Raw genomic sequence first — 26385 nt, forward strand, 5'->3', positions numbered from 1 at the left:
CAGAGTTTGGTCCGCATTGCCGGCAGTAAGTCGGATACGTTTCCGGTGAGAGTTGGACTCCGTCAGGGCTGCCCTTTGTCACCGATTCTGTTCCTAACTTTTATGGACAGAATTTCTAGGCGCAGCCAGGGCATTGAGGGTGTCCGATTTGGCGACCTCAGAATCGGGTCTCTGCTTTTTGCAGATGATGTGGTTCTGTTAGCGTCGTCAGGCCGTGACCTTCAGCTCTCACTGGAGCGATTCGCAGCCGAGTGTGAAGCGGCTGGGATGAGAATCAGCACCTCCAAATCCGAGACTATGGTTCTCAGCCGGAAAAGGGTGGAATGCTCTCTCCGGGTCGGGAATGAGATCCTTCCCCAAGTGGAGGAGTTCAAGTATCTCGGGGTCTTGTTCACGAGTGAGGGACGAATGGAGCGGGAGATTGACGGGCGGATCGGTGCGGCGTCTGCAGTGTTGCGGGCTCTGCACCGACCCGTCGTTGTGAAGAGGGAGCTGAGCCAGAAGGCGAAGCTCTCTGCTTACTGGTCAATCTACGTTCCCATCCTCACCTATGGTCACGAGTTGTGGGTAGTGACCGAAAGAACAAGATCGCGAATACAAGCGGCCGAAATGGGTTTCCTCCGTAGGGTGTCTGGGCTCTCCCTTAGGGATAGGGTGAGAAGCTCAGTCATCCGGGAGGGGCTCGGAGTAGAACCGCTGCTCCTCCGCATTGAGAGGAGTCAGATGAGGTGGCTCGGGCATCTGGTTAGGATGCCCCCTGGGCGCCTCCCTGGGGAGGTGTTCCGGGCACGTCCCACTGGGAGGAGACCCCGGGGAAGACCCAGGACACGCTGGAGAGACTATGTCTCTCGGCTGGCCTGGGAACGCCTCGGGGTCCCCCCGGAAGAGCTGGAGGAAGTGGCCGGGGACAGAGACGTCTGGGTTTCTCTACTCAAGCTGCTGCCCCCGCGACCCGACCCCCGGATAAGCGGCAGATGATGGATGGATGGATGGAAACAGAGGAGTCCAAATTTATATAAAATTCACACCTAACCTTTGCCTTGGCAAGATCTTTTGCTTTTACTTTTACATGACTGATTAAAAAAATTATTCATGCCTATGTTAGCTAAGTATTGTGCGTACACATTCATCAACTGCTGGGATCACGACAAGTCTTTCCTTCATGAGTCAGTCAGATTCACCTGCTTAGAAATTTTTTTTTTTTGGGGGTGGGACTACAGCCACATGCTGAAAATTTTAACTGAATCCTCCTTCAGTTTTAAAATTAAACCTCCATTTTCCCCCCAGTGTGCACCACATGTGTTTCCTTGCAAGTTTCCTGGAATAATGATCTCGCATGTAGGAAGCAATACATCAGATGTCACACATAGGACATGCCACTGTGAATTGAATATGACTTGATTTAATCAATAAGAGTGTGTGAATCACACCACACAAGTTATAATTTGCTTTGTTTGGACAAAACCCAGGGAAATAAGGTTTCTGCATACAGGATTCCGCCACGGGTACCTCATAGATCACAGTTATTAAATACTTTTGGAGATGAGGGAAAGGAGAGATTTGTATCCAGTGGATGTGTAAATCGTTGCTGAATCAGGAAGTTGCCTGAGACATTTCCTAACAAAAGAATGATAATAGTGTGATATGCTGAGTAGCTGACATTTTCAGCTATAGAGAATGGCAGGTCTGAAACTTCTGCAGCCTCATCTGTCACCTTTGTTCTACCTCAAGATAACATCTATCAGCTGTCAACAGTACAACAATAACAAAGCTCCCTGTCGCAGTGTTTCCGCCTTATACACTTGTCTTGATAAGAATAGTTGCGTCTCCCTGAACAGAAGGTTACACTTGATTATAATTACTTTGTATAAGCATGACGATCCTTTTCTGGCATCATCCATCTACATTGTGTATGCCCTACATTGCCAGCTACAGTAAGTATCAGGAACAGTCAGGACATTCATCATGTGTCCTCCTTAAAGTGCCAACAGACACAGACAGGATCGCACGGCAGAATGACAGTGGCTCTAATAATGTCACTGCAGATGACAGCAGGACAGTTCAGCTGCTGTAGGACACATCTTGGAGGTATTGACCTCACTGAACATGACTGGCCCCCTTGTTTTAGTTGTGGGCACTGGCTGTGAAGCTTCCTGATCAGGGTCTGCGACAGATCCCGCTGTTCTGTCGTTGAGGAAAAAAATAAGATCACTGACATAAGATTGTTTTTACTCAGTTGGTAAGTTGGAGCAGTTCTTTTGAATTTGGTTAATTTTGTTTTCAAGTAAAGTGTTTTCAGAATTTACTCTCATGCTCATCATTCTATGCATTTTGCTTGCTGTGATTTCGTTTTCGAGTAGCCTCTTGGTAGTATTGAGAGGTCTTCTATGTCACATCCACTATGTATGGTGCACAACTGCCCCCGTGTGGACTGCAATAAAACATGAAGGTGGGAACTTATTTCACCAAGAATAACTTATTTCAGTCTACTTCCTAGACAGATGTTCAACTCAGGCTTTGTCCAAAGCTTCTTTACAAATACTAATAACAAGAGAGCCACGTGGTCATTGGCACAATTCTACTTGAATAGAGTTGTCTCTTTAGGGAATTAAGTTTACATTTTAGTAGATGAAACTTGACCTGCATTGTACAGAAAACTTTATATACAGAAAATATATATATACTGTAATTAAACTGAGAAAGTCATAAAAATGCTCTTTTAAGAGTAACTGAAGCAACTCTGAGATAAAGTTATAATACTCGATTTTGACACACCTTATGGACATTTATTGTACTTATGTATTCACTGTGCTCATTATGATATTATGTTCCTACTGTAAGCATTGTGACGAGAGAGCAGCTGTATAACTTGCTCTATTTAACTTAATTAACATAACAGTGTGTTTTACGATCCATTAAAGTGATCAGCATGCAGGGTTTTGTGTTTTAAGAGATGTTTATAACTGTTTCCAAAAAAAGTTGTGACATGATGTAAAATGTACATAAAAGCAGAATGCAAGGATATAATTCAAACTCTGTTCTTTACTGAACAGCAGCTTTAGAAAAGTTAAAGCTGAGAAATTGTATGCTTTTATTGTTCTTTGTCCTTTATGTATTTTTTTTTTCAAAGCCGTAGACACCTTTTGAAATTGATGCATGTTTAATTACATTAAAGATGTACAGTCATTGTATTATGTTTTTAATTTACATTTCACGCAGGGTTATGACTTTTAAGACATATATTTGTAAATTTGAGGTTAGTACAGCCTGTATGTTGAAGCAAATTGCTCTGGTGGGAAATAATATGAAAAAAAATTAAACAGGGGATTCAGTTTGTCCAAACCATAAAATATTATTTTTTCTCTTTCTCTCACTCTCCCTCTTTGCCCACTGTGGGACTGACACATGGCTCTATACCAGTGTTGCAGTGGACCAACAGCAGCATTGACCTCTGGGTTTGCGCATGTCCGTATGTGCGAGAGAGAGTGAGTGTACTTTTTCACTCTTCCTAATTAGCATGTGCATCACAGGAAGGCAAAACAGGCGCTTTTTGAGCAACAAAAGACCTTTACCAAATCTAATAGACAGAGGATGTGCAGAAGACCACTCCAAAAGATAGGACATCATCAGAGTCCACCATCTCTTTTTGAGAGAGCGTGTGAGCCGGCAGAAGCTGTGAAAACATACTTTGTGAATTAGCAGAAAGCCTTAACCACACCTTCAAAGCTGTTTGTATTCTCTAGGCTCACACACATGTAACACACAAACTGCTCACAAAATATCTTGATAATCATCTCTGAGGTAAAGTGATATTGTGTTATTTTATGCTTGAACTGGCAAAGATAAGTAAACTGAGAGGGACACAAAACTGTGTGTAAGGAAGTGTCGAACAAGGTGCCAGAACAAAAATGTATACATGTTGGACAAGTTTGTTTAAACAATTTTCCATTCTTAGTTTTTCTTTTACGAGAGCATTAGCCTGTTTACAGCTGTCACTGCTTTTTGGCGGTCCCCAAACCTCTAAGAGGACCAGCTAAATGCTAACTCCCGCAAATTATTCTTAAGTGAATATGTGTTTTTGGGGATACTGGCCTCGTAGATTTTTTAAAAAATTAATCTGGATCAAACACCATGTTTATATATTTGATAGTCTGTTGGGAGAACGTTGCTGCCACTGAAAATGAAAAAGAGTGTCTCATAAGAGGCTCTCTCATGGGCTATAATTTGCATTTCACATTTACCTGTGTTGAAATTAAATTATTTTTTTTATTCTTATTTTTGTGTGGCTGTGGTTTTTAATGATTTTTACCAAAGCTCTTTTGTGTCACCTTGAAAATGCTTCTGTGATACATATAAGGAGCTGGAGAGAAAAATTTTACTAACGTATTGAATAAACTTTCATCTGTTAGAAGTTCAGCCTTGCAGCATACATCCAAAAATGCAACTCTGTCAATTATTAAATTGGATGTGAATAGCTTGCAAGGGATACCTATGTTTTTGTTTGTTTTTTAATGACTGGACTCTATATATTCCTAACTGTATAAGCATCATGAGATTAATAAAAGCCTGTAGCATACCAGATTTCTTGTATAACCAATTTCAGAATCATCATCATAACCATACAGGTGACATGTTGCTAATGACAGTTACTGCTGAATGAATGTAAAAAAAAAAAGCCAGCAGGCATTAATAAAAGAAAACGTGAAGGGCCGTCAAATCGTCCGCAGCAACAGTCCCTGCAGACTCATCTGATGAAAAATTACCAATGGTATTAACATAACATCATAGCACTTAAATATAACTGTGTTTTCAGTTGACTCTTAAGACGTTGCAGAATGAATACATCATCATAAGAAGTTACATAAAATGCTAAAGACATCTGTGCTGCAGCATACACCTGTGGCCACGAGTCAGGCATGGAGAGACTTAGAGCTTCTTTAGACTCATCATTTTAGGGTTCTTTCTTCAGGGCAATGTCCTCACTTGCCATGTATTTGCGAACAGTTCTGCAGTGTTGTGTAATTTCCTAAGAATATTGTTTCCTGTGAATATTTTCTTCCTTTTTGCTTGCATGTTTGCTTTTACCAGTTTGTACAGGTTTTTACTCAATAAAATGTTTGACATTGTTGCATGAGACAGAAATTCCTTGTACACTTTATACCTGATGACTTGGCCGCAGTTCGATGATCGACTTTGTGGTTGTATCATCGGACTTGCGGCCGTATGTCCTGGACACTCGGGTGAAGAGAGGGGCGGAGCTGTCAACTGATCACCACCTGGTGGTGAGTTGGCTCCGCTGGTGGGGGAGGATGCCGATCAGACCTGGCAGGCCCAAACGTATTGTGAGGGTCTGCTGGGAGCGTTTGTCAGAATCCCCCGTCAGAAGGAGCTTTAACTCCCACCACCGGCAGAGCTTCAACCATATCCCGGGGGAGGTGGGGGACATTGAGTCCGAATGGGCCATGTTCCGTGACTCCATTGCCGAGGCAGCTGATCGGAGTTGTGGCCGTAAGGTGGTCGGTGCCTGTCGTGGCGGCAACCCTCGAACCTGCTGGTGGACACCAGTGGTGAGGGAAGCCGTCAAGCTGAAGAAGGAGTCCTATCGGGCCTTTTTGGCCAGTGGGACCCTGGAAGCAGCTGATAGGTACCGACAGGCCAGACGGGCTGCGGCTTCGGCGGTTGCTGAGGCAAAAACTCGGGCCTGGGAGGAGTTCGGTGAGACCATGGAGAACGATTTCCGGACGGCCTCGAAGAGATTCTGGTCCACCATCCGGCGTCTCAGGGGGGGGAAGCGGCTCACAGTCAACACTGTTTACAGTGGGGACGGGGCTTTGCTGACCTCAACTAGGGATGTTGTGAGTCGGTGGGGGGAGTACTTCGAGGAACTCCTCAATCCTACCAACACGTGCTCGGAAGAGGCAGAGTCGGAGAGCTCGGAGACGGGGCCTCCCATTTCTGGGGCTGAGGTTGCCGAGGTGGTCAAAAAGCTCCTCGGTGGCAAGGCCCCGGGGGTGGATGAGGTCCGTCCTGAGTTTCTCAAGGCTCTGGATGTTGTAGGGCTGTCTTGGCTGACACGCCTCTGCAGCATCGCGTGGACATCGGGGACAGTGCCTCTGGACTGGCAGATTGGGGTGGTGGTCCCCCTCTTTAAAAAGGGGGACCGGAGGGTGTGTTCCAACTATAGGGGTATCACACTCCTCAGCCTCCCTGGTAAGGTCTATTCGGGGGTATTGGAGAGGAGGATCCGTCGGATAATCGAGCCTCGGATTCAGGAGATGCAGTGTGGCTTTCGTCCTGGCCGTGGAACAGTGGACCAGCTCTATACCCTCGGCAGGATCCTGGAGGGTGCATGGGAGTTCGCCCAACCAGTCTACATGTGTTTTGTGGACTTGGAGAAAGCGTTCGACCGTGTCCCTCGTGGAGTCCTGTGGGGGGTGCTCCGGGAATATGGAGTGCCGGACCCCTTGATAGGGTCCGTTCGGTCTCTGTATGACCGGTGCCAGAGTTTGGTCCGCATTGCCGGCAGTAAGTCGGATACGTTTCCGGTGAGAGTTGGACTCCGTCAGGGCTGCCCTTTGTTACCGATTCTGTTCCTAACTTTTATGGACAGAATTTCTAGGCGCAGCCAGGGCGTTGAGGGTGTCCGATTTGGCGACCTCAGAATCGGGTCTCTGCTTTTTGCAGATGATGTGGTTCTGTTAGCGTCGTCAGGCCGTGACCTTCAGCTCTCACTGGAGCGATTCGCAGCCGAGTGTGAAGCGGCTGGGATGAGAATCAGCACCTCCAAATCCGAGACTATGGTTCTCAGCCGGAAAAGGGTGGAATGCTCTCTCCGGGTCGGGAATGAGATCCTTCCCCAAGTGGAGGAGTTCAAGTATCTCGGGGTCTTGTTCACGAGTGAGGGACGAATGGAGCGGGAGATTGACGGGCGGATCGGTGCGGCGTCTGCAGTGTTGCGGGCTCTGCACCGACCCGTCGTTGTGAAGAGGGAGCTGAGCCAGAAGGCGAAGCTCTCTACTTACTGGTCAATCTACGTTCCCATCCTCACCTATGGTCACGAGTTGTGGGTAGTGACCGAAAGAACAAGATCGCGAATACAAGCGGCCGAAATGGGTTTCCTCCGCAGGGTGTCTGGGCTCTCCCTTAGAGATAGGGTGAGAAGCTCAGTCATCCGGGAGGGGCTCGGAGTAGAACCGCTGCTCCTCCGCATTGAGAGGAGTCAGATGAGGCGGCTCGGGCATCTGGTTAGGATGCCCCCTGGGCGCCTCCCTGGGGAGGTGTTCCGGGCACGTCCCACTGGGAGGAGACCCCGGGGAAGACCCAGGACACGCTGGAGAGACTATGTCTCTCGGCTGGCCTGGGAACGCCTCGGGGTCCCCCCGGAAGAGCTGGAGGAAGTGGCCGGGGACAGAGACGTCTGGGTTTCTCTGCTCAAGCTGCTGCCCCCGCGACCCGACCCCCGGATAAGCGGCAGATGATGGATGGATGGATGGACTTGCAAAAATAAATAAAAAAGATTAAGAATTTCTGACAAGAATAAAAAGCAAAGAATCCCTCACAGTTACCAGGTTATGGCCCAATCTGCAGAGAGTGAGTCAGATTTACTATTACTAAGATTATGTTTTATTTCTATCATGGTCAAGTCAAGGTCAAGTTTATTTATAGAGCACATCTACAACAACCCCAGCTGCCAAAAGTGCTGTATACACTGAAAAACAAATAGCATCCAATAAAGTAACAATAAAATGATTACGGAAAATGCTCAAATAAATGTGAACCTCAACTGTGTTTAAAAGGCTGTGCAAAGAAATGGGTCTTAAGTAGGGACATAAAACCTGACAGCATCTGAGCTGCTCTGACATGAAGAGGCAGGCAGACTGTTGTCTAATTTAGAAGCAGCCACTGAAAAGTCTCAGTCACCTCTGGTTTTGAGCCTAGAATGTTGATGACCTCAGTGCTCTAACTAGAGCATGTTGGTGTAGCAGCTCAGACAAGGGCAACAGAGCCATGCCATTTACAACTTTGGTTAATAAAATCTTAAACTGGATCCTGAAACAAACAGGAAAGCAGTGAAGGTTAGGGAGCAGACAGCCGTCTTCTCTTTATCGATTTGGTTATTGAAACAAATAAGCAGTTGGTCGTCCAGGCTGGGTTTTGTCGGATACAAGTACCCAAAATTTGAATAAAACACAACACTTGCCGCAGTCGCGATTTGAAAAAAAAATACTATTATTATATAATAAACATTCTTTTCTCAAATTCTATGTTGATTTGTAGAAATTTAAGCATAATATAACTTTTTTGTGAAGTATTACTCCACTATGTCACTTGAATCTTGTACATCCTCAGTCAAATACACGGTGGAGTTTTTAAGCTTGAAAACAAAGAGGCCGAGACATTTGGATACATTTTACATGCTATGTTATCTGTGAATTAGTAGACTGTATTGTACTATTTGAAAGTGCGCAACATCCATCCATTTTTGGAGCCTATTCCAGCGGTCATCGGGCGAGAGGCGGGGCACACCCTGGACAGTTCGCTAGTCCATCACACGGCCACACATGGATGAACGAGACAAACAACCACACACACGCCCACACTCACTCCTAAACACCTTTTAGAGAGACCAATAAACCTAACATGCATCTTTTTCGACGGTGGGAGGAAGCCGGAGTACCCGGAGAGAACCCACGCATACACGGGGAGAACATGCAAACAACGGTGCTAACCACCACACCACCTTGCAGCCCCCTTCCCAGTGCGCAACATATGCAACATATTTCAATACAATCCTTTGCTTTGTATTTTATCAAAATGAGGTGGCTATGTGAGAATTAAAGCGCTGCTCACCGGTTGCACTGTCTTTACAGTTTGGGGTTTTACTTTGAAGTAAATGAACGGAAGTGCTTATTCCTCATTCCGGTTGACCTCAGGAGCACTACAGCCGCCTGAAAACGGGAACTGAGCAGCCTAAACTCCCTGCTTGTCTTTGGGGGGTATCTGTTGTATGTTTAACTGGCCGGATAAAGCGGTGTGGTCGGCGAAAGCGACTTGTTATTCTTCTATACCACGTTCATATCTACTGACCCGTAGCTGAAGCATACTTTTGGTTGCTGGCTACTTTTAGCAAAGGGAGGTCGGTTAACTTTCTTCATGGCACCTCTTCGGGTTCTGTGTATCCACGGCTATCGTCAGAACGGAAGCTCATTCCGCGAGAAGACGGGAGCTCTTCGGAAGCTGCTGAAGAAACAAGTGGAGCTTGTTTACTTGAGTGCACCGCTCCCTGTGAAGCAAGGTGGGCTAATTTACACCACAGGTTTGGGGATCTGAAAACTTAAGGCAGACCTCGATCTAGCTCCTGTTTTAAAGTGGCGTAAAAGCCTTCCGCGTGGCAGTATGTTACAGTATATATTAAGACTCAACAGTGTTGTCCTCATCACCATAATTGCCTCTCAAGCACAAGATTCAGATATTTTACTTTTTGCCTTTGTCTTTGATTTATTGGCGTTGGGGTCATTTGATCATGTAGTGAAATTACGTGACATTTAGTGGCACTCATTCTGCCAAACTTGATCTATCTCTGTTTTGTAATATTGTCATTCTATAATCTTCGTGGTCATGTTTGGGTGGTAATATGTTGATTGAAGCGCTTTGATGTAAGGGACCTTAAAAGCTCCTAGATATTATGTTAAATCAAGAGTAGAGGGGCTGCTCACAATATATCCACCGACTTGTGCTGACTTGAAACAGGTTTTCGGACAACGTGATGCGGAAGAAGTTTGCTGAGTTAAACTGGAAACGGTGTAAACGCCGATTGTGAGGCAAAATAGCTCCATCTCTGTTGTTTATGAGTAGAGTATGCATTACTGCTGAACAGAAGGTGATGCAAAGTCAAGCGGCGTCTTAACTGTGTGTCACTAACTAGTTTATGAAATGCGATTCCCAAAAGGCCATTTAAAAATGTCCAGTCATGGCTAGACTCTATTCAGAGATAACTAGTCATTAAAATGAATAAGTGTGATGTAGTAGAAAGTAAAATTTCATTCCAACATGTAGTGAAGTGGAAGTGTTAGGTCGCATTGAATGGCGTAGTATAATAAATTACTTAAAGCTATTAATTATTTTTAACAGATTCCACATAATTTTAAATTATCTGTAAGGTTATCATAACTTAATTCTTGCTTCTTGTAAACCACTCTAATACCATACATCCAACCATACATCAGATTAATGCACGAATTTTAAATACATTTGAATTCTTTGAATTTGAGATAATTCAGCAAATCACAGCAAACACTTCCTCCTTCTTCTGTCCTTTCAGATATTCCGGGCAACGAGAACAATTCAGTCCCTGGAGCTGGAAGAGACGAGGACCCGAGGGGCTGGTGGTTTTCTGACATCCAGGCTCAGAGTTTCAGTGCTCAGCAGCAGTGTGATGAGAGCCTGGGCCTCGATGAGAGCATGTCGGCTGTAAGGGAAGCCGTGATAGTCCAAGGTCCGTTTGATGGCATCCTGGGTTTTAGTCAGGGAGCAGCCTTTGTGGCCATGCTGTGTTCTCTTCAGGAGCAAAGACTGGAACCAGAGTTCAGCTTCCGCTTTGCCATTCTTGTTGCTGGTTTCCGCAGCGCTTGTATGGAACACCAAAGATTCTACAGCACCCCACTCCAGATCCCGTCTCTGCATGTGTTTGGACTGGAAGACAGAGTCATCCCCGGCAACATGAGCAGGGAACTCCTCCCCTTCTTCCAAGACACTCAAGTCCTCATACATCCTGGAGGCCATTTTGTTCCTGCTGTATCTGCTCACAGACAAACATATCAGGACTTTCTGAAGAGGTTCCAGTGACGCGTAAAAGTCACAGAAACTCAGTCAGAAGCTACTCCAGAGTTAAGACTCGAGCACTTAGATACAGTAGTGGTTTAAAGTTTATAATTTGACACCACTGGTTTCAGAGGCACACTGGGTTAAAATCTTGATTTAAGATTTTTTTCTGCTCTTTGACTCAGCCAAAATGAATGTCATTCTTCTCAGGGAAAATGTCACGTACCAAACAATAACTAAGATAACTTGTTGAAGTTTTCTTGTGTTTTGGGAACTGAGTTATATTTTTACTACAGTGTTCAGTGGGAATTTATAACCAAAATGTAGAACTTTTGCAAAGATGTTACGTATCATGTCTATTATGGCTTCTGATGCTGCATGACCTACAAGTAAAAACTTCTCAAGTGAGAAAAGTCATGTTGTTGACAGAAAAGACAAAAATCTTGTAGTTGTCTCCTGTCTGCATCATCTTTTTGTGTGTATGTGTGTTTCTGTAACCTAGATACGACTGACACAGATCTTGGGGAAGAAGATTCAACTGCCTTATTTTCTCTCATTCTGATTAATCAGTCAAGAGAATTTCAGTCACTTGAAGACGAAACGAGAAGCACTTTGATGCTCAATAAGGCTTCTAAATACATTCGTAAAGGACAGTACAACTTCTCACACATTCACCACTCTTTGCCAATGCTGTTTTACGCTGTTTTAATGATTGCGATCACAATCTAAACCTAAATCCAGCATGTTCTTCATTTGGCCAAGCTGCAGCTCCCCACCAGATTTCCTGACATTTGATGCTTTTTTTTGCTGAACCTTGATTTAAAAACAGTCATTTACCTTTCATAGAATGAATTAATTACTTATAGAATTCATTAATTACACCGCCAAGTCAGACATATCACAGCCAAGTTTACAAAAAGAGATGATGTACTGTTTAAAATGGAAAATATAAACCAAATAAATGAAAATCGTTCAACACTTTAATTCATAGTCTTCTAAAAGTTTGAGCAAGTTTATGTTTATGCATTTAGCAGACGCTTTTATCCAAAGCGATTTACAAATGAAGTTCGGGAAGCATTTAATTTTTGAAGCCACAGCGACTGCTCTCATCTGTTCTGCATAATAATACTTCTTGATAAATAAAGAGCTGATGCAACAAAGTTGTAAGCATGCCCCTGTATCAACTTTTCAAAAATATGTTGCTGGCATCAGATATAAACAGATCGTATTACTTAAATTGTAAAAACCTTTTTTCTTTAGTTTTAGATGTGGGAAGTTCTCTACTGTTGCCTAACATCTACATTTTGAACGACCTTGCAGCATTTATAGAAACGGCTGCATGATTTCTTTTGCAATAACAAATTCCCTTGCAGTTATCTTAGGAAGAGAAGCTGAAAAAAAGTTCTCTTGTTTATAAAAACCACATTATACCAGCAGAGGCCTGACATTTTTAAGGTTCTGGGAGCACTCCACCAGGATTGTGGAAAGTTATGACAAGAATTTTCAATCGCAGTCACAGTGGAAATCTTTATTCAATAAGCTTATGTACCATTTGAACATAGCTTTGCAAACTTAGCTTTTCTTCTGCAGTGTTGTGACTGCTGTGAAATGATGCAAGCTCATTCTGTCACTTATTAAGAGTTTTCAAGGTGCATCATCTTTGCACGCCACTGTGGGGTTGGTGAGACGGTCTGTCCGACAGCACAGCTTGTGAAGAGCAGGAGGAATCGTGAAAGGGAATGCATTGGCTGATTTGTTTTTAGGGACGAACGATGGTGTTACCTCACATGAGGGTAACGTGGACAGGTTTATGCACGGGCTCAAATGTTTCGGGTTCAAGTACATGTTGTTCCTTTGTAGCTGAAACATGTGCATGTCAGGCGGTGCTTGATCAATTGTTTCCAGATGTGTACTCGCCTTCTCTCTCTTCGCTTCCTCTCTACCCCTTCCCTTTTTTCTTTCATCTCCCATCAGACTCTACCTTGCCCCGAAACCCTCCTCGACATCCTCCTCCCCTCCACATCCTGTGTGTCATAGCATTTGGCTCAACAGTCACATGGCTGCTGCATTTATGGCATGGACATTTGTTTGTCTGGGTTTCTCAAAAATCCTGTTTCGTTCCAAGAGCTGAGACAACTGTGGGCTGTTGCAGGCTTTTAATTGTTCTGCTGAGATGAAATTCCACAATAAAGAAGCTTATACTCAATATCAACTTCCCCTTGTAAAAATCCACTGCTACTCTCACAAACAGTCTGTTATGATCATAACTTTTCACCTCTTTTAGTGTCTGATGAGCTCCTACAGCTGCTCACATGTGAGCTTCTTTCAGCCTCATAGCCCACAAAATCCATTCTCTCCTGTGTTCCCCTGTGGCCCTTGTGTCCCTCCAAGACCTTGCCAAACTCTCATACACACACACGCTCATACACATGGTTTTGATAACAAGTAGAGTTGAACGGAGAGAGTGAGGCAGCAAGGGAAACAGTAAAAGAAAAACAGAGGTTCACTCTTGCCAGTAAGTTTTACAACAGAGCTGTGACTCTCTTCTCAGGAATCCATTCCTCCAGTTGCACAACAACCGGGAAATAATGGAATGAGAGACACAGAGACACGAGGGTGGAGCTACATCCCCCTCCACACCCGGCTTCTGCCGTTCAAATGGGTAAGTGAGGGCACATTCAAGTTTTGTCCCTGATTGAAGTATCACTTTTTCCCTCTTTCCTCTGGTGGAGCGTGGGGGATGGAGAAAGGGGCAGAGGGGTGTGTCAGAGTGCAGATGGGCTCTATTTTGATTTTGGAGCATTTGTTGTTATGGGAGACGGAAGGAGGGGAGGGGCCATGTGGAGTGTGGGTCTATATAAGACTTGCACTTAAACTCCAAAGAGCCTGGTCATCCCATGGACCAGGCTCGCCCAGACCAAGTTGACCAACTGTGATTATATTTACAGCCTCCACTTCTGACAGCTCTGCCCTGGATAATCTGTGTTTACAACATAGTCGGCAGAGGACTTGAGATTCTACTACCTGGCCTACAACTTTTGGAGTTACATAAATGTTTTTTGCAGCTACTCACCTTTGATTTTATTTTTCACCATCGTCACAATCTGCAATGCTCTGAACTCCACAAAGAGAGGAAGGTGAAGAAAGTGGGATTGTTTTAGGGCTTTGGTTTTTATCTTTTTTTTCTAACTTCTATTAAGTGGTTGCTTTTAATTTAAGTTATTGATATGCTGCTCCTGATAATGTGATATAACAGAGGTATGGCCTGTGTCCAGTATCACATGGGATTTAGCCTCTTTGCACTCTGTTTGTGTGGATGAGTGGGCTTTATTGTCAATTGGTGTGTATGCCTGCCGGCATGTTTTACATAGAAGAAGTGGCCTCTTGCTGTGCGGTTGTGCTGGTTAGATATGCAGTGTGCTTGGCACATGTGAAGTGTGTTGACAAATGAAAGAGGGAACAGTGGATCTATATTTAGAGATGTCACTTGAATTTCTATTTACAGAACAGAAAAGCCAAGTGAAGTCAGCTGATATCAGCTAACAACAGGAAACGGCACAGTTTATAAATGTTCATTGCGTGATATCTGGGCCCAAACAACAGTCAGCGAGTGTTTATGTGTGTGTACGTGTGGGTGTGTTTCTGCATATTTTGTTTCCTCCATATGGGTGCAATTTGGTCATTTGTTATTCCCCACTTTCACACTCACATACTTCTGGTTTTCCTCTACTTTGTGGTTTTCTTGTTTTTGTGGACGACATGTACTTTTGCCGGGGCCGAAACCTGTCTGGTTGTTGTCCTGATCCGGTCAGGCGTCCAGAATTGTGACAACATGTCAACGATATGTTGCACTCCTGGAAAATTACAGATGTCAGACACTGTGAATTATGTGTTTAATGGCTGTATAGTCCTGTCACCTGGTAAACTACCCACAAATAATCAGTCACATATTTGATCTTTAGTAACAGTAAATCTGGTCTGTGACTGATTCCCTCATCCTGCTCACCCTGCATGTATCTGGTTAAAACTGGGATTATAACACCGGATGTAAACATGTTCAGAGGTTGTGTTTGAGTAGATTTTTGGCAGAGGAGGCACAGAGGTAAATTTAGGACACAGCTGAAGCCGTCTTAAGTTAGGGCAGCGGCTGTTTGATGTGTGATGTCACCAGCGGTCGGTTGTGTGCTTGTCTGCTCTACTGGACTGTTTTTTAGGCCATGGCACGGCCCTGGCAAGGACAGTTTTGGTTTGGCTGTCCTCATAGGTGCCTGACTGATAATACTGGGGTAAATATTAGTCATCGTGACTATGGAGGAGGACAGTGGTGGAAGCAGGAGAGGCAAGACATGGCTCACATGTCTCCAAAACATGTGAATCCTCTTGCGCAACCTGATTCCGTTTAAGAGCCTGTACCAAGAGGACTGGTGAGTGAAAAGGAGCAGCACAAAACACCATCAAGGGGCTTATCTGTGCTTGCATAGTTCAGTACTCTTTGTAGAGTTGTTAAAACAAACAAACTAAGACAACTCAACTCTGAAAATTGTTCACAATCATTCAGACTTTCAGGGAGTTGAGGTTTAGAGAGTGCTACAACTAATATTGATAATTTGTCCTGTAATAACTGTATTTATATTGACTTTGAGACTCTGTATGCTGCAACTCCAAAAGTGTTTTCAAATTAATTTCAACATTGAATAAATGTGATTTAATCTACATTGATGAGTATGTGTTGGGGGTCCACTTTCTCATCTTGTGGGGACATAAATATCTATACACAGTCATGTCATGGGGATATTTCTCCCCTAATGAAGGCAAAAAGCAAGTCCCAATAACTAGTAATAACATGTGAGTAGATATTTAAGGTAAAGGTCAAATTTAATGAGGTTGTTGTCAGAGTTAGGTAAGTAGTTATGGTTAGCATTAGAGTGATGGTGATCTGAGTACTTCTCAGCCCTGAACAGTAAGAGTTTATGTGCTGTTGTTCTTCTCCCAGCACATGAACTTTTACGGTGCAGGGAGGTAGAGGATATACAACTTATCTGACATCTTCTGTTCTCAACCTTCTTCTCTTTTCTTTTACTTCTCTCAATAAATAAGCACATAGTAAATATGTTTGAAAACCTCAGTGATGCATGGCAGAAACTGGATGGCTATTCTTCAGATATACCACTGTTAAGTCTGGTCCTTTTTATAAATTTATGTTTGTCTCATCTAATCAACAGAATGTCAACAATGATATTCAAAGGCTTTAAGTGAAAAAAATAATGGTAATATGGCACCGTCGTGCTGTGTCTGCTTACTTTTTTGTGAGTCATGCTGATCAGTGCATCCTAAATTTTTTATTTAATTTTATTTTCCATCATTTTATCTAATTTAAAAGCTGAGAATATAAGAGACCATGAACGGGTGTCATTAAAAAATTTAATGAGTATCAACTTATCTGTTTGATCAGAGTCATGTCAGCTTTTCTTTTCCATTAACAACATTAACATTAACTACCATCTTTCCCACTGGTGACACACTAAGGTGAACCAATTGTGAAACATTGAAAGACAGATATGTTAGCAAGAATTCACAAGACACGATGGCAAATGTTTTTTATTTTTAATTTATTGCATTGATCTCTTATCTTGTTGCTTGGGAAATGTTTTAAATCTTTCTAGAGCCGGTGACAGTGGCATATCCTGGCCTCTAGGGGGCAGGATAAGTCGGGATATTACAGAGTTGTGCTTAAGGAAGAATGCACAAGTCCACGCTAGTCCACGCTCTGTGAGTGAGTGAGTGAGTGAGTGAGTGAGTGAGTGAGTGAGTGAGTGAGTGAGTGAGTGAGTGAGTGAGTGAGTGAGTGAGTGAGTGAGTGAGTTTGTTGATAGCTTACAAAGTGTGTGTATCTGTATATATGAATGCAAACATATGGGTTAGCCCACCTGCCAAGGACCCAGTGTGTGTTTGTATCTGCCTACAGGTTATAGCACTACCCACTGGGAACTCCTGGCTGTGCTGCTTTGAAGTGAGGCAGCTCTTGTCTGATAAACAGAGAGCAGAGCAGGTGTTGGAGCTGACTGACTCATCTGTGCAGCATGTGCTATTTGCATTCATCATTGTACTGTATTGATGAAACCATAAAGGGACATGTTATACCTAATAAAGGAAAAGTGAAAAGCAGCATGTGTCCACATGTGTCGTTATTTGACTAAAGCTTAAACTGCTTTGTGTGTCAGACAGATTCAGTTAGGTGTGCAACAGAAAGAATCATAACACCATATCAAATACATCAAATCACAAGATTCAGACACATACATGCAGACAAGAGGAAGTCAAACTAGTGACTCTGTGGCTGAATGAAAGACATTCCTACATTCTAAAATGATTTTTAAAAAAGAGAAACATATGGCCATAACTCTTTCTTTTCTCTTGATGACATCTGCCCCTAACGACCATGGCTGTAGACTGTTACCATGGTGCTGTTGCTAGAGTAACAATCTAAAGCCACGGTCGCCATGGAGACAGCAGGGTGGAGGAGGAACTGGAGTTGGCATGGTAACTAAAAACTGCAAGGTCTCATTGGTTTGATTGTGAATGTTATGCAGTTACAGGGTGTAGGATTCGCCCAATACAAGCTCACACAGGTTTCCTCTCCAAGCAGGAGAAAAAAATACACAACACGAGTGAGATCCTTACACACAGCAGTGAGCTCCAGCTATCCAGTCAGCCATTTTAGAAGCACTACGCACTTCCTATGTGCTTTTTTTTTTTGCGTGTCCACGTTGTCCTCACTGTGGTGTCTGAAGCATTACCAGGCTTCAGTAGCCATGACTGTAGACTGTTACTGTACTGTGACACTGTATAAGCAGTAAGCAGTCTAAAGCCAAGGTGCTGATGCTCTGGCAGGATGATGGGGTAGAGATGGCGATAAGAAAAGATGCCCCCCTCGTGGAAATCTGTACAAGCAAAAATAGAAGAATATATAACATCACTGAAACAAGTGGAATCAAACAGTCACCAAAAGGTGAACTGAAAGGCGGATGCTCATTACTGTCAGAATCACTGGGACCCAAACAACTATCAAGGGAGGACTACAATGAGCTGTGAAGAACTACTTTCCTTTAATTCCAGTTTCTTCCTCTTTTGAGGTTTAGCTGTTACACTCTCTTTGCTTTTACTATGATAAATGTAAATTTAAAAACAGCAATCTGAGGGAAACAAAAAAAAACTGTTTTCACTTCTTTTATATGCTGCAAAAAATGTATATGCATGGGCATTTAGTCCTCATTTAAAACATAACAAAATAATGTAAACTCAATCATTTTCTTCTGCAGTGACAAACAAAACAAAAACACTGTTCTTCTTTTAACACATGAAGTCATTAATTACACATATATACCAGTAACTGGGCATCTGCAATGTCCATGAATGTTTTGTTAACTCCCATCTCAAAACTAGATATTTTAAAAGTAACCAAATTACAAAAATGATCTTACAGTCAGTTAATCACAGTATTGTACTTGGGTCATGAGAAAGGAGAAAAGCTGACACTCATCAAATTATAAATTAAATTAATAAAATGTCTACAAATATGTTAGTCGTCCAGTTCACCCTTTTATGTGAGAGTTTTGAAAACTTTTTAAACCAATTACCTCTTAGTAATAATGATACCAGGCATCATCCATCCCCTCTTTTCCTGTCCCTGACCTAGTTAGTATTTGTATGTATGCATGTGTGTGAGATATTCTGAGAATGAAGAGTGACTGAAGTGGAGCAACAACAAGTGAGATGAAAAGTTGCAACTGTTGAACTGTTTTGGACCACTTTGAGGTCATGGAGTATTTCAGATGAAAATTAAACCCTTTTTGGGTGCTCAATGGACACCAATGATTGTTTCAACTAGGCCCTTTAATCAAGTTGGGAACATAATGAATGTTTAAATTACTACTGCAATGGCCTCTTTAAGCTCCCTCAGTCATTTTACTAAAACTGCTGTGTTTTTGACACTTAATTATACTGACTGCAATGCATTTGGAGGGCACAATGCTTAAGGTGATTAATGCTGCTTAAATAGCTAAGACTGTGTGAAAAGTATTATGCAAATATGTGTAGCAAAGATAAACATGAAAGCTTCGTCTCTAAATGTCCTTTCAGTTAGCATATTTGTTGTATCACACAAGAATTGGATATCATATTTGCATGAGCAAAATATCTCTTTTTAATTGGAGTCTCAGAACTACAGGTTTCCTGTCATCTTTGTTTCAGCACCACAGCGCTGAGACAGCGACACAACGGCGTTCCCACTCGGAGCTGTCCGCGGTGCTGAACAGGAAGCCTGTCGAGACCTGACAGCGCAGCAGCGTCAAACGCCTCATATATAGGTTTTTGAGGCTTATGAAATGCAAACAGTATAAGTCTGTTGCTATTTCACCTAATCAAATACGTAACTCTTAACATCTGTCCTCTGTTCTGCGCGCCGATTTCCACAACCACATTTAGTTCTCTAGTAGATGGTGGTGAGGTGACGATTGCCGTCACGTGTCTAAGTGTTCGACAGCCCCGAGGGTACGGGCGTATGACGTTACTACACGAGTACACCCAATCAGCCTCGCCCTACTCTGCCGCGGCTTATCAGAATGCGCGGGCAGTGACTTGCTCTGCTTTGGTTTCCATGGCACTGGGGAGAAACTGAGATCTGGACTTTGTTCTTTGTTTTCATAAAACGATACATCCCAGCTTGAGCATTAGGTTGTTCTTGAAATGCACATCACAACGTTAAAGCATTCTATATTAAACTTAACAATGCAGATTATATTTTTAATATCATATGTTCACAGTCTAGATAATTCTGTGACATAGTTGCTTTATCTGTGCTCTAATAATCTGTTATGGCTTAATAGTTATTAAAGTGTTTCAGGTACCTTTGCTTTACTAACAGACAATTGGCACCTTAATAAAATGTGCCAGTGCTACATTATATCTCAACAAAGACTTGTGAATGAACAAGAGGCTTCATTGACTCGCTCCACCCACTCCTCCCTCGTGTTGTCCGTGCACGCGCCTCTCACATTGCGCTCTCTTAACCCCGCACACCAGAAGACCATACTGCAGTGTGCGCGTGCGCGACAATGAGTGAGCGCAATGCCTTTAAAAGGGTTATAGTAGGTGACTGCGTATCATCTGCAAAGTGCGCAAGAATGACGCAGGGGTGATTTCACTGGCTGACGACGTCACAGAATTAGGACTGAAAAAAAACGATGAAAGAAACACCGACCGGAAGTGCATGAAAAAGGGGAGGGGAGGTGAAAGCGAGGAGGCGATGGCGAGGAGTGTATAGCGCCACACCGGAAGAGAGTGATGGCAATAATGTCACCACTATCACCGGAAACCTCCCGATGCCACGAGTGTTTTTAGAGGAGTTGGTGAGGAGCACTCCTCCACCTCCATGTACTCGTTACCACCACCCCTCCATCCCCAATCAAATCATTAGAAAAGTGAAGAAATAATAAAGAAGGCACAGCAACTCACACACACTGAGGAACAACATCGTGTGTGGTATCTGGATCCATGCACTTGCCAGTTTACATTGCACAGTGGCATTTTCTCATTCTATTTTTAGCGAGTCTACAGAGGATCCAGTAGTGCCAAAGTGTGCCAGAAAAAACACCGTCCTCCTACCTAACTTGAATGACTTGAATGACAGGTGAAAATTGACAACCAACACTTTTTAGATATTTCTGCTGTGCGAGAATCAAACAGACAATGACAGAAAATAGGTGACTTTTTTCTGTAGTTTGTATTTCTTAGGCTATCCGAGATTTTTTAGGTTGCAGGCTGAATGCTGCCCACAGGGGACAGAAAATGAGTCACACTGCAGCAACTTCCAGCCGGGGAAGTGAAGATGAGAATAATTTCAGTTACAGCAGACTTGAACGGATTTAGAAGACGAATTAATAAATCATCTCTCTCGCTTATTTTCAATCTCCATCACGAGTTCAATTGTTTTCTTAAAGTAACAAAAAAAAAATCTAGCCTGTAGGAATAGAAATGTAACTTACCTCAGTAAAGTTCTCCGCGGGGCCACGGCTGCGGCACTTTTGATGTAGAAACATGTCTGTTGCATTTCTTGATCCACTCCAATCTGTCAGCGCAAATCTGTGCCATGCTGTCTTCGCTCACCACCGACTCTCTTCTCCAAAGTCGCTTCCCATACAGACCGGGCTCTCCCATCAACCGTAGGCTTTTTATAGAGATCCCGTAGTAACTAGTAGAGGGAACGTAGGAGGGAGGAGTGGTGGCGGGAAGGGAGTAGGGGGGCTCATTCAAAGATTCACCTACACATGTACGTGCGTATCCCACGTCATTGAACGGAGCGGAGCTATTTATAAAGGGGAGGAAAAGTATAGCCTGGATCACTGAGCGGGTCTTAAAAAAGGAGAACGAAAACAGTATGTTTGTTGTATATCTTTTAATACTGTAGGATAAGGTCAAGTAGTAAATGGTGTGGCGAAAATTCATGACTTTTCAGGAGTGCTCAGTTAGTTTGAAATCTGTTTTTCACATTGTTTAAGTCTGTGTTTTTTGCGGAGGGGTGTTTCTCACAAAAGCATGTTCTGTCAGGAGTTTTTAGTGTTTACACCAGTGGTATGAATATATTGAGGCAACAAATATGAGCCTTATTAAAAATCCACTCGTGCCGTCTCCAGCAGTCTCGGAGTTTCCGTCCTCTCTCGATGGAGACTCTTTATTGGAGATACAAATGACTTCCGAAAGATGGCAGGTTGTACCTATAGTATATGTATCAAGGTATATACTATATATATAAATTTTATTATTTTTATTATTATTTTTTTAAATGTAGTCACCAGTTGAGCTATTAGGGAATCGTGATGTTTAGACGAGGTGATGAATCATTGCGGCTGCTGCTTAAAAATACCTAAATGTTTGACGCAGCGAAGGAATTTGTATTTATTTATGTTAATATAATTCCAGATGTTGAAAAATATCTAAAATATAAAAGACCGCTTCGACCTATCTGTCGAAAATCTTACGAGAGTTATGGCGGGAGTCGTGCGTAATGAAATTACTATTCAACTCACACACTAAGGGAGATTTGAGGGAGATCCTCGTGCGTAAATAAACGTATCAGATACGTAGGTATATCGACTGCGAAGCTCTTCTAAATAATACGCACTTTGGACACGGGACTCAAGTGGACGTTGGAGAATTGTTCCCTTCAGTTGACAAAGCACAGAAGTGCGCAGTTGAGAGAAGAAAACTTAACGTCCTGCGCGCCTCCAAACTAGGCCAGGTGTGGATTATGACCTGTCTCCTGCACAACCCACGTCCACCTCCGTACGCCTCATTCACTGGCTTTCAAAAGAGAAGTCTCTTAAATTATGATTCACATTGTCCAGAACAAAGGTAATAAGTCATTTTAATGGTAACCACTTTAATATGGAGAAACAAACTTTCCGTCGTGCGATGCCCTAGAGAGTGTCATGAGCCACAGGTTAAGGTAGAGTTCAAGCAAATGTTGAATTGCTCCTGCATGTTCCTCCCCTACTGTGTGATCTGGAACATATCAAAATGAACAAATATTCTCTTTATTACACCCATAATACATATGGCTGCGTTTTGTTAACGTTTTTATGGCACAGAGGCTTTTACAACCCTAACATAACATAATGATGAACAAGTGGGAATTAAGGTCTTCATCCTTACACAGTCAACTGTCAGGAAACCTTTGCTGCTGATACCTGCAGAACAGGGATATTTAAACATTTCCTCTTACCACTTACTTTCCCAGCCTGTTGTTGTCCCCATCCCAACTTATGTGAGACATATTTGTCATGAAATGGTCATTTGTCTGACTTTCAGCATTTGAAATGTTTTCCATGCTTTGTTGTGAATAAAGTTTTTTCTTTACATTTTCAAATGAGGGTTAGGGGTTAGGGTTAGGGTTACATTATTAGGGTCTACATTATATTTCAATACTATTTACACAACAATCTAACTTTTTCTAAAAAAAAAAAAAAAAATCAGTAGTGCAGAGAATGCCTGCAATCCTTACTAAACAAATATAAATACCTGGTCAGGGTTAAAGAATAGAACATGGTTTGGTGTTCAATACCAAAACGATGTATAACCTGCATGTTCCACACAACCTGTTGATGTGTCACTTTAGTGCTAGACACATCGAGCTCATTGATAGATTTAGACGCATACAAGAAATTCTGTATGTTTTACTTCATAATCTGTAAATCAAGGAAATCAATAGACTGAGGAAGTCAATCATATCTTGGCTTGTATTAATGTGTAATGGAAGACACTATTTCAATACTTTTATTGACCAGCTAACAGTACTTTGATCTATCTATCTATCTATCTATCTATCTATCTATCTATCTATCTATCTATCTATCTATCTATCTATCTATCTATCTATCTATCTATCTATCTATCTATCTATCTATCTATCTATCTATCTATCTATCTATCTATCTATCTATCTATCTATCTATCTATCTATCTATCTATCTATCTATCTATCCATTTATTCATTTATATCTACATCTATTCACATTTTGAACAAGAATGGCGCTTTACGTTTCTTCCCAATTTTGAACAAACTTGCCTCATAACTGACTTCAGAAAAAGTCAGTTATGCGCAAACCAATTTCTATAGACTGCTCCTCACATAAACATGCAAGCATTGAGAAGAAGAATGACTGAAGTAGTGTGAATGAAGTATTTCCATTCTCATTTGTCGATATTGCACCTTGTCCCATTACTGGCCCACGGTGACATACTGTTGTTTGTTCAGGATTTATTTTTTTGGAATTGTGCTCTGGGTGATGTATTCTGTTTCTCAATTTTATCTTTTCATTCCGTATCTATCACCAACCGTTCAGCCCACAGGCAGTCCGCCTTCAACCCATATTCGGCATTCAACTTGCTTCTATCTTGAAACTTGATCATGAATTGGGATGCAGATCATTTCCTGCTCAAATCTGTGTTTGTCATGCCCAGTTGTTGGCTCTCACTCAGTTTCCTCATCTGTATTCCAAACAGAGAATGTAGTCAGATAAGTGAGAAAAAAACATCTCTCCCATACGCTCTTCTCTCTCCTCACAACCGCCTACCTTACCTTCCCACCTCCCCTTCTCCCATTCTGACTCATACTGAAATCCCAGTGAGCGTCTTCTCTCTAACCCCCCACCCACCCCTCTGCTCTCATTTGTGTTTTCTCTCCCTTTGATTGCTGATGTGGCTCAAACACAGTGAGCAGGGCAAAAGAGAATGAGCGAATGAAAAATCCCAAATGTGCCTGTAATGAGGAATCTGTCAAAGGGAAGTTCGGGGTGGGGGGGTGGTACATGTATGTATGATCTGTCTGTGTGTGTGTGTGGTGGGGGGGGGGGGGGGGGGGGGGTGCGTGCGTGCGTGTGTGTGTGTGGTGTATCAGAGTGAGAATGTGAGAAGGAGGTTTGGATAGACTGGGTGTTTCTTAGTGAAACCCCTTTCGCCCCCACATTGTTTCGTCCTCTGTGCTCTTCTTGCCTACGAGATTTGTGAGATCACAAACCCACACGTAGACACAGCGGCAACTCCACATCCACCCACTCATGCTCATGCAGCTAAGTTCAGACACTTCATGTGAACTTAGACTAAGAAACTCATAGAGTGTGTACCTGTTTATAATGTTCTGTGACAGGGGCAGAGGAAGAAACACGTAGTGGCATGTGTAAAGAAGCATTCAAAGTTTTACTGAAAAAAAAATGAACAACAATAAAAGTCAATGGCCAGCAATAACAAAGCTTCCTTTTCAGGTAACACAGCTTCAGAATAGGTTTTTTGTAGCTAGATAAAGTATTTCAGTTCTTCAGAAGGGGCACTGTGTTTTTTTTCTTCTTTTATTTTCAGAATACATTATCTGGGCCCAAACAACAGTCAGCGAGTGTTTATGTGTGTGTACGTGTGGGTGTGTTTCTGCATATTTTGTTTCTTTCCTCCATATGGGTGCAATTTGGTCATTTGTTATTCCCCACCTTCACACTCACATACTTCTGGTTTTCCTCTACTTTGTGGTTTTCTTGTTTTTGTGGACGACATGTACTTTTGCCGGGGCCAAAACCTGTCTGCTTGTTGTCCTGATCCGGTCAGGCGTCCAGAATTGTGACAACATGTCAACGATATGTTGCACTCCTGGAAAATTACAGATGTCAGACACTGTGAATTATGTGTTTAATGGCTGTATAGTCCTGTCACCTGGTAAACTACCCACAAATAATCAGTCACATATTTGATCTTTAGTAACTGTTTTTTTTCTTCTTTTATTTTCAGAATACATTATGTTTTCGTTCAGAATTAGCTGTTATCTAAATTAATCCACTCGTCCCTCTACCAGTTGCAACACAGCACGATAGGTACACCTTATGTCTACAGAAAGGTGTTCTTCTCAGTTAATTCTGCTTGGCTTTTGTAATGGTGGTGAAACAAGTTTCAAGTTAATCTTTAATACCAGAGGAGTATATTTCTTTCAATATTTGGGGAGTTCACTAACAGTTTGCTGATTTTTTTTTCTTTAAAATGTACCAAATGTACAAATGTTGACACCTAAAGTTGTTGTGCTGTATTTTGTGCTAAGTTACATGTTTCTCCTTGCATTGTTACATGTTTCTCTCTCTTGCATTACGATCGTACTTGGGAAGGTGTTGTTGCACAGTAGAACAGTGTACAATTTGCCAAAGGCTCCTCCTTTTGGAGTCAAATTGGGATTTGGATTTACTTCTGTAGCAATAATACAAGCGTGTCTCTGTAAGTGTTTCCTGGTTTTCCTACCTCAGGTTGATGAAACTGGGGAAACAGCTCCCTGAAAACACTTCGCTATCTTCTAATAGTCTTCTCCCAATCGGGGGCCATCAGCAGTTTCAATTCAGAGTGCTTGGTAGTTTCCTTCAAGAGCCTATGGCTGCTGATTGTTGGGAGAAGTTTAAAGGAGTATTTATCGAACGTTAAAATTTGTTTCACTCTAAATTTGTTTTAAACCAAAAAACACACCAGTAGAAATTCAAGTAGAAATAAATTCTCAAACCATTCCACAAGTGAAACTATATTGCAAAACACAATCAAATTAACATATCTGGAATAACATGATAAGATTATTCCCATCTCATCATGTGCACAGAGCTTCAATAAACTGTGCCTTGAAATGATCCGTCTACAAGGTCATATGCCACCTTTTCTTCATCTGCTGGTACTCCATAAAACTTCACAACATTATGCCAAATGCTGAAGTGAGTGAAAGTGAGTGAATGTGGTTCTTGTTGGTGTTCAGCGTGGGGACGGGGAGCATTGGAGTGATTTTTGTGCCAATCTCCAAGTATATCTGATTAGGCACATGAGTCTGTGTAAGTTCTATCATTAATGTTAAAACGCCCACACTGTGTCCTGATTCCATATATAAAGACGTACATAGTTAAGTAAAAAAGGAAGCAGAAGTTTCAAGTATGTATGTCTCAAAATTAGATTTCTGTTTCTTTTATCAGACACCAAAATGCTTCAGAAATTGTGCAT

General features: G+C 42.4%; 1 protein-coding gene across 1 annotated transcript; it reads left to right on the top strand.

Annotated features, from left to right (window-relative positions):
• The first annotated feature begins 8948 nt into the window (after positions 1–8948).
• ovca2 (OVCA2 serine hydrolase domain containing) lies at positions 8949–13190 on the top strand. The gene is made up of 2 exons (XM_072375445.1): positions 8949–9295; positions 10322–13190. Exons 1-2 carry the CDS (start codon positions 9154–9156, stop codon positions 10843–10845), a joined length of 666 nt encoding a protein of 221 aa, XP_072231546.1. The 5' UTR covers positions 8949–9153; the 3' UTR covers positions 10846–13190.
• The last annotated feature ends 13195 nt before the right edge of the window (positions 13191–26385 follow it).

The sequence above is a fragment of the Leuresthes tenuis genome, unplaced genomic scaffold (assembly GCF_036924035.1).
Source record: "Leuresthes tenuis unplaced genomic scaffold, fLeuTen1.0.hap1 SCAF_21, whole genome shotgun sequence".
NCBI classification, from domain to species: Eukaryota; Metazoa; Chordata; class Actinopteri; order Atheriniformes; family Atherinopsidae; genus Leuresthes; species Leuresthes tenuis.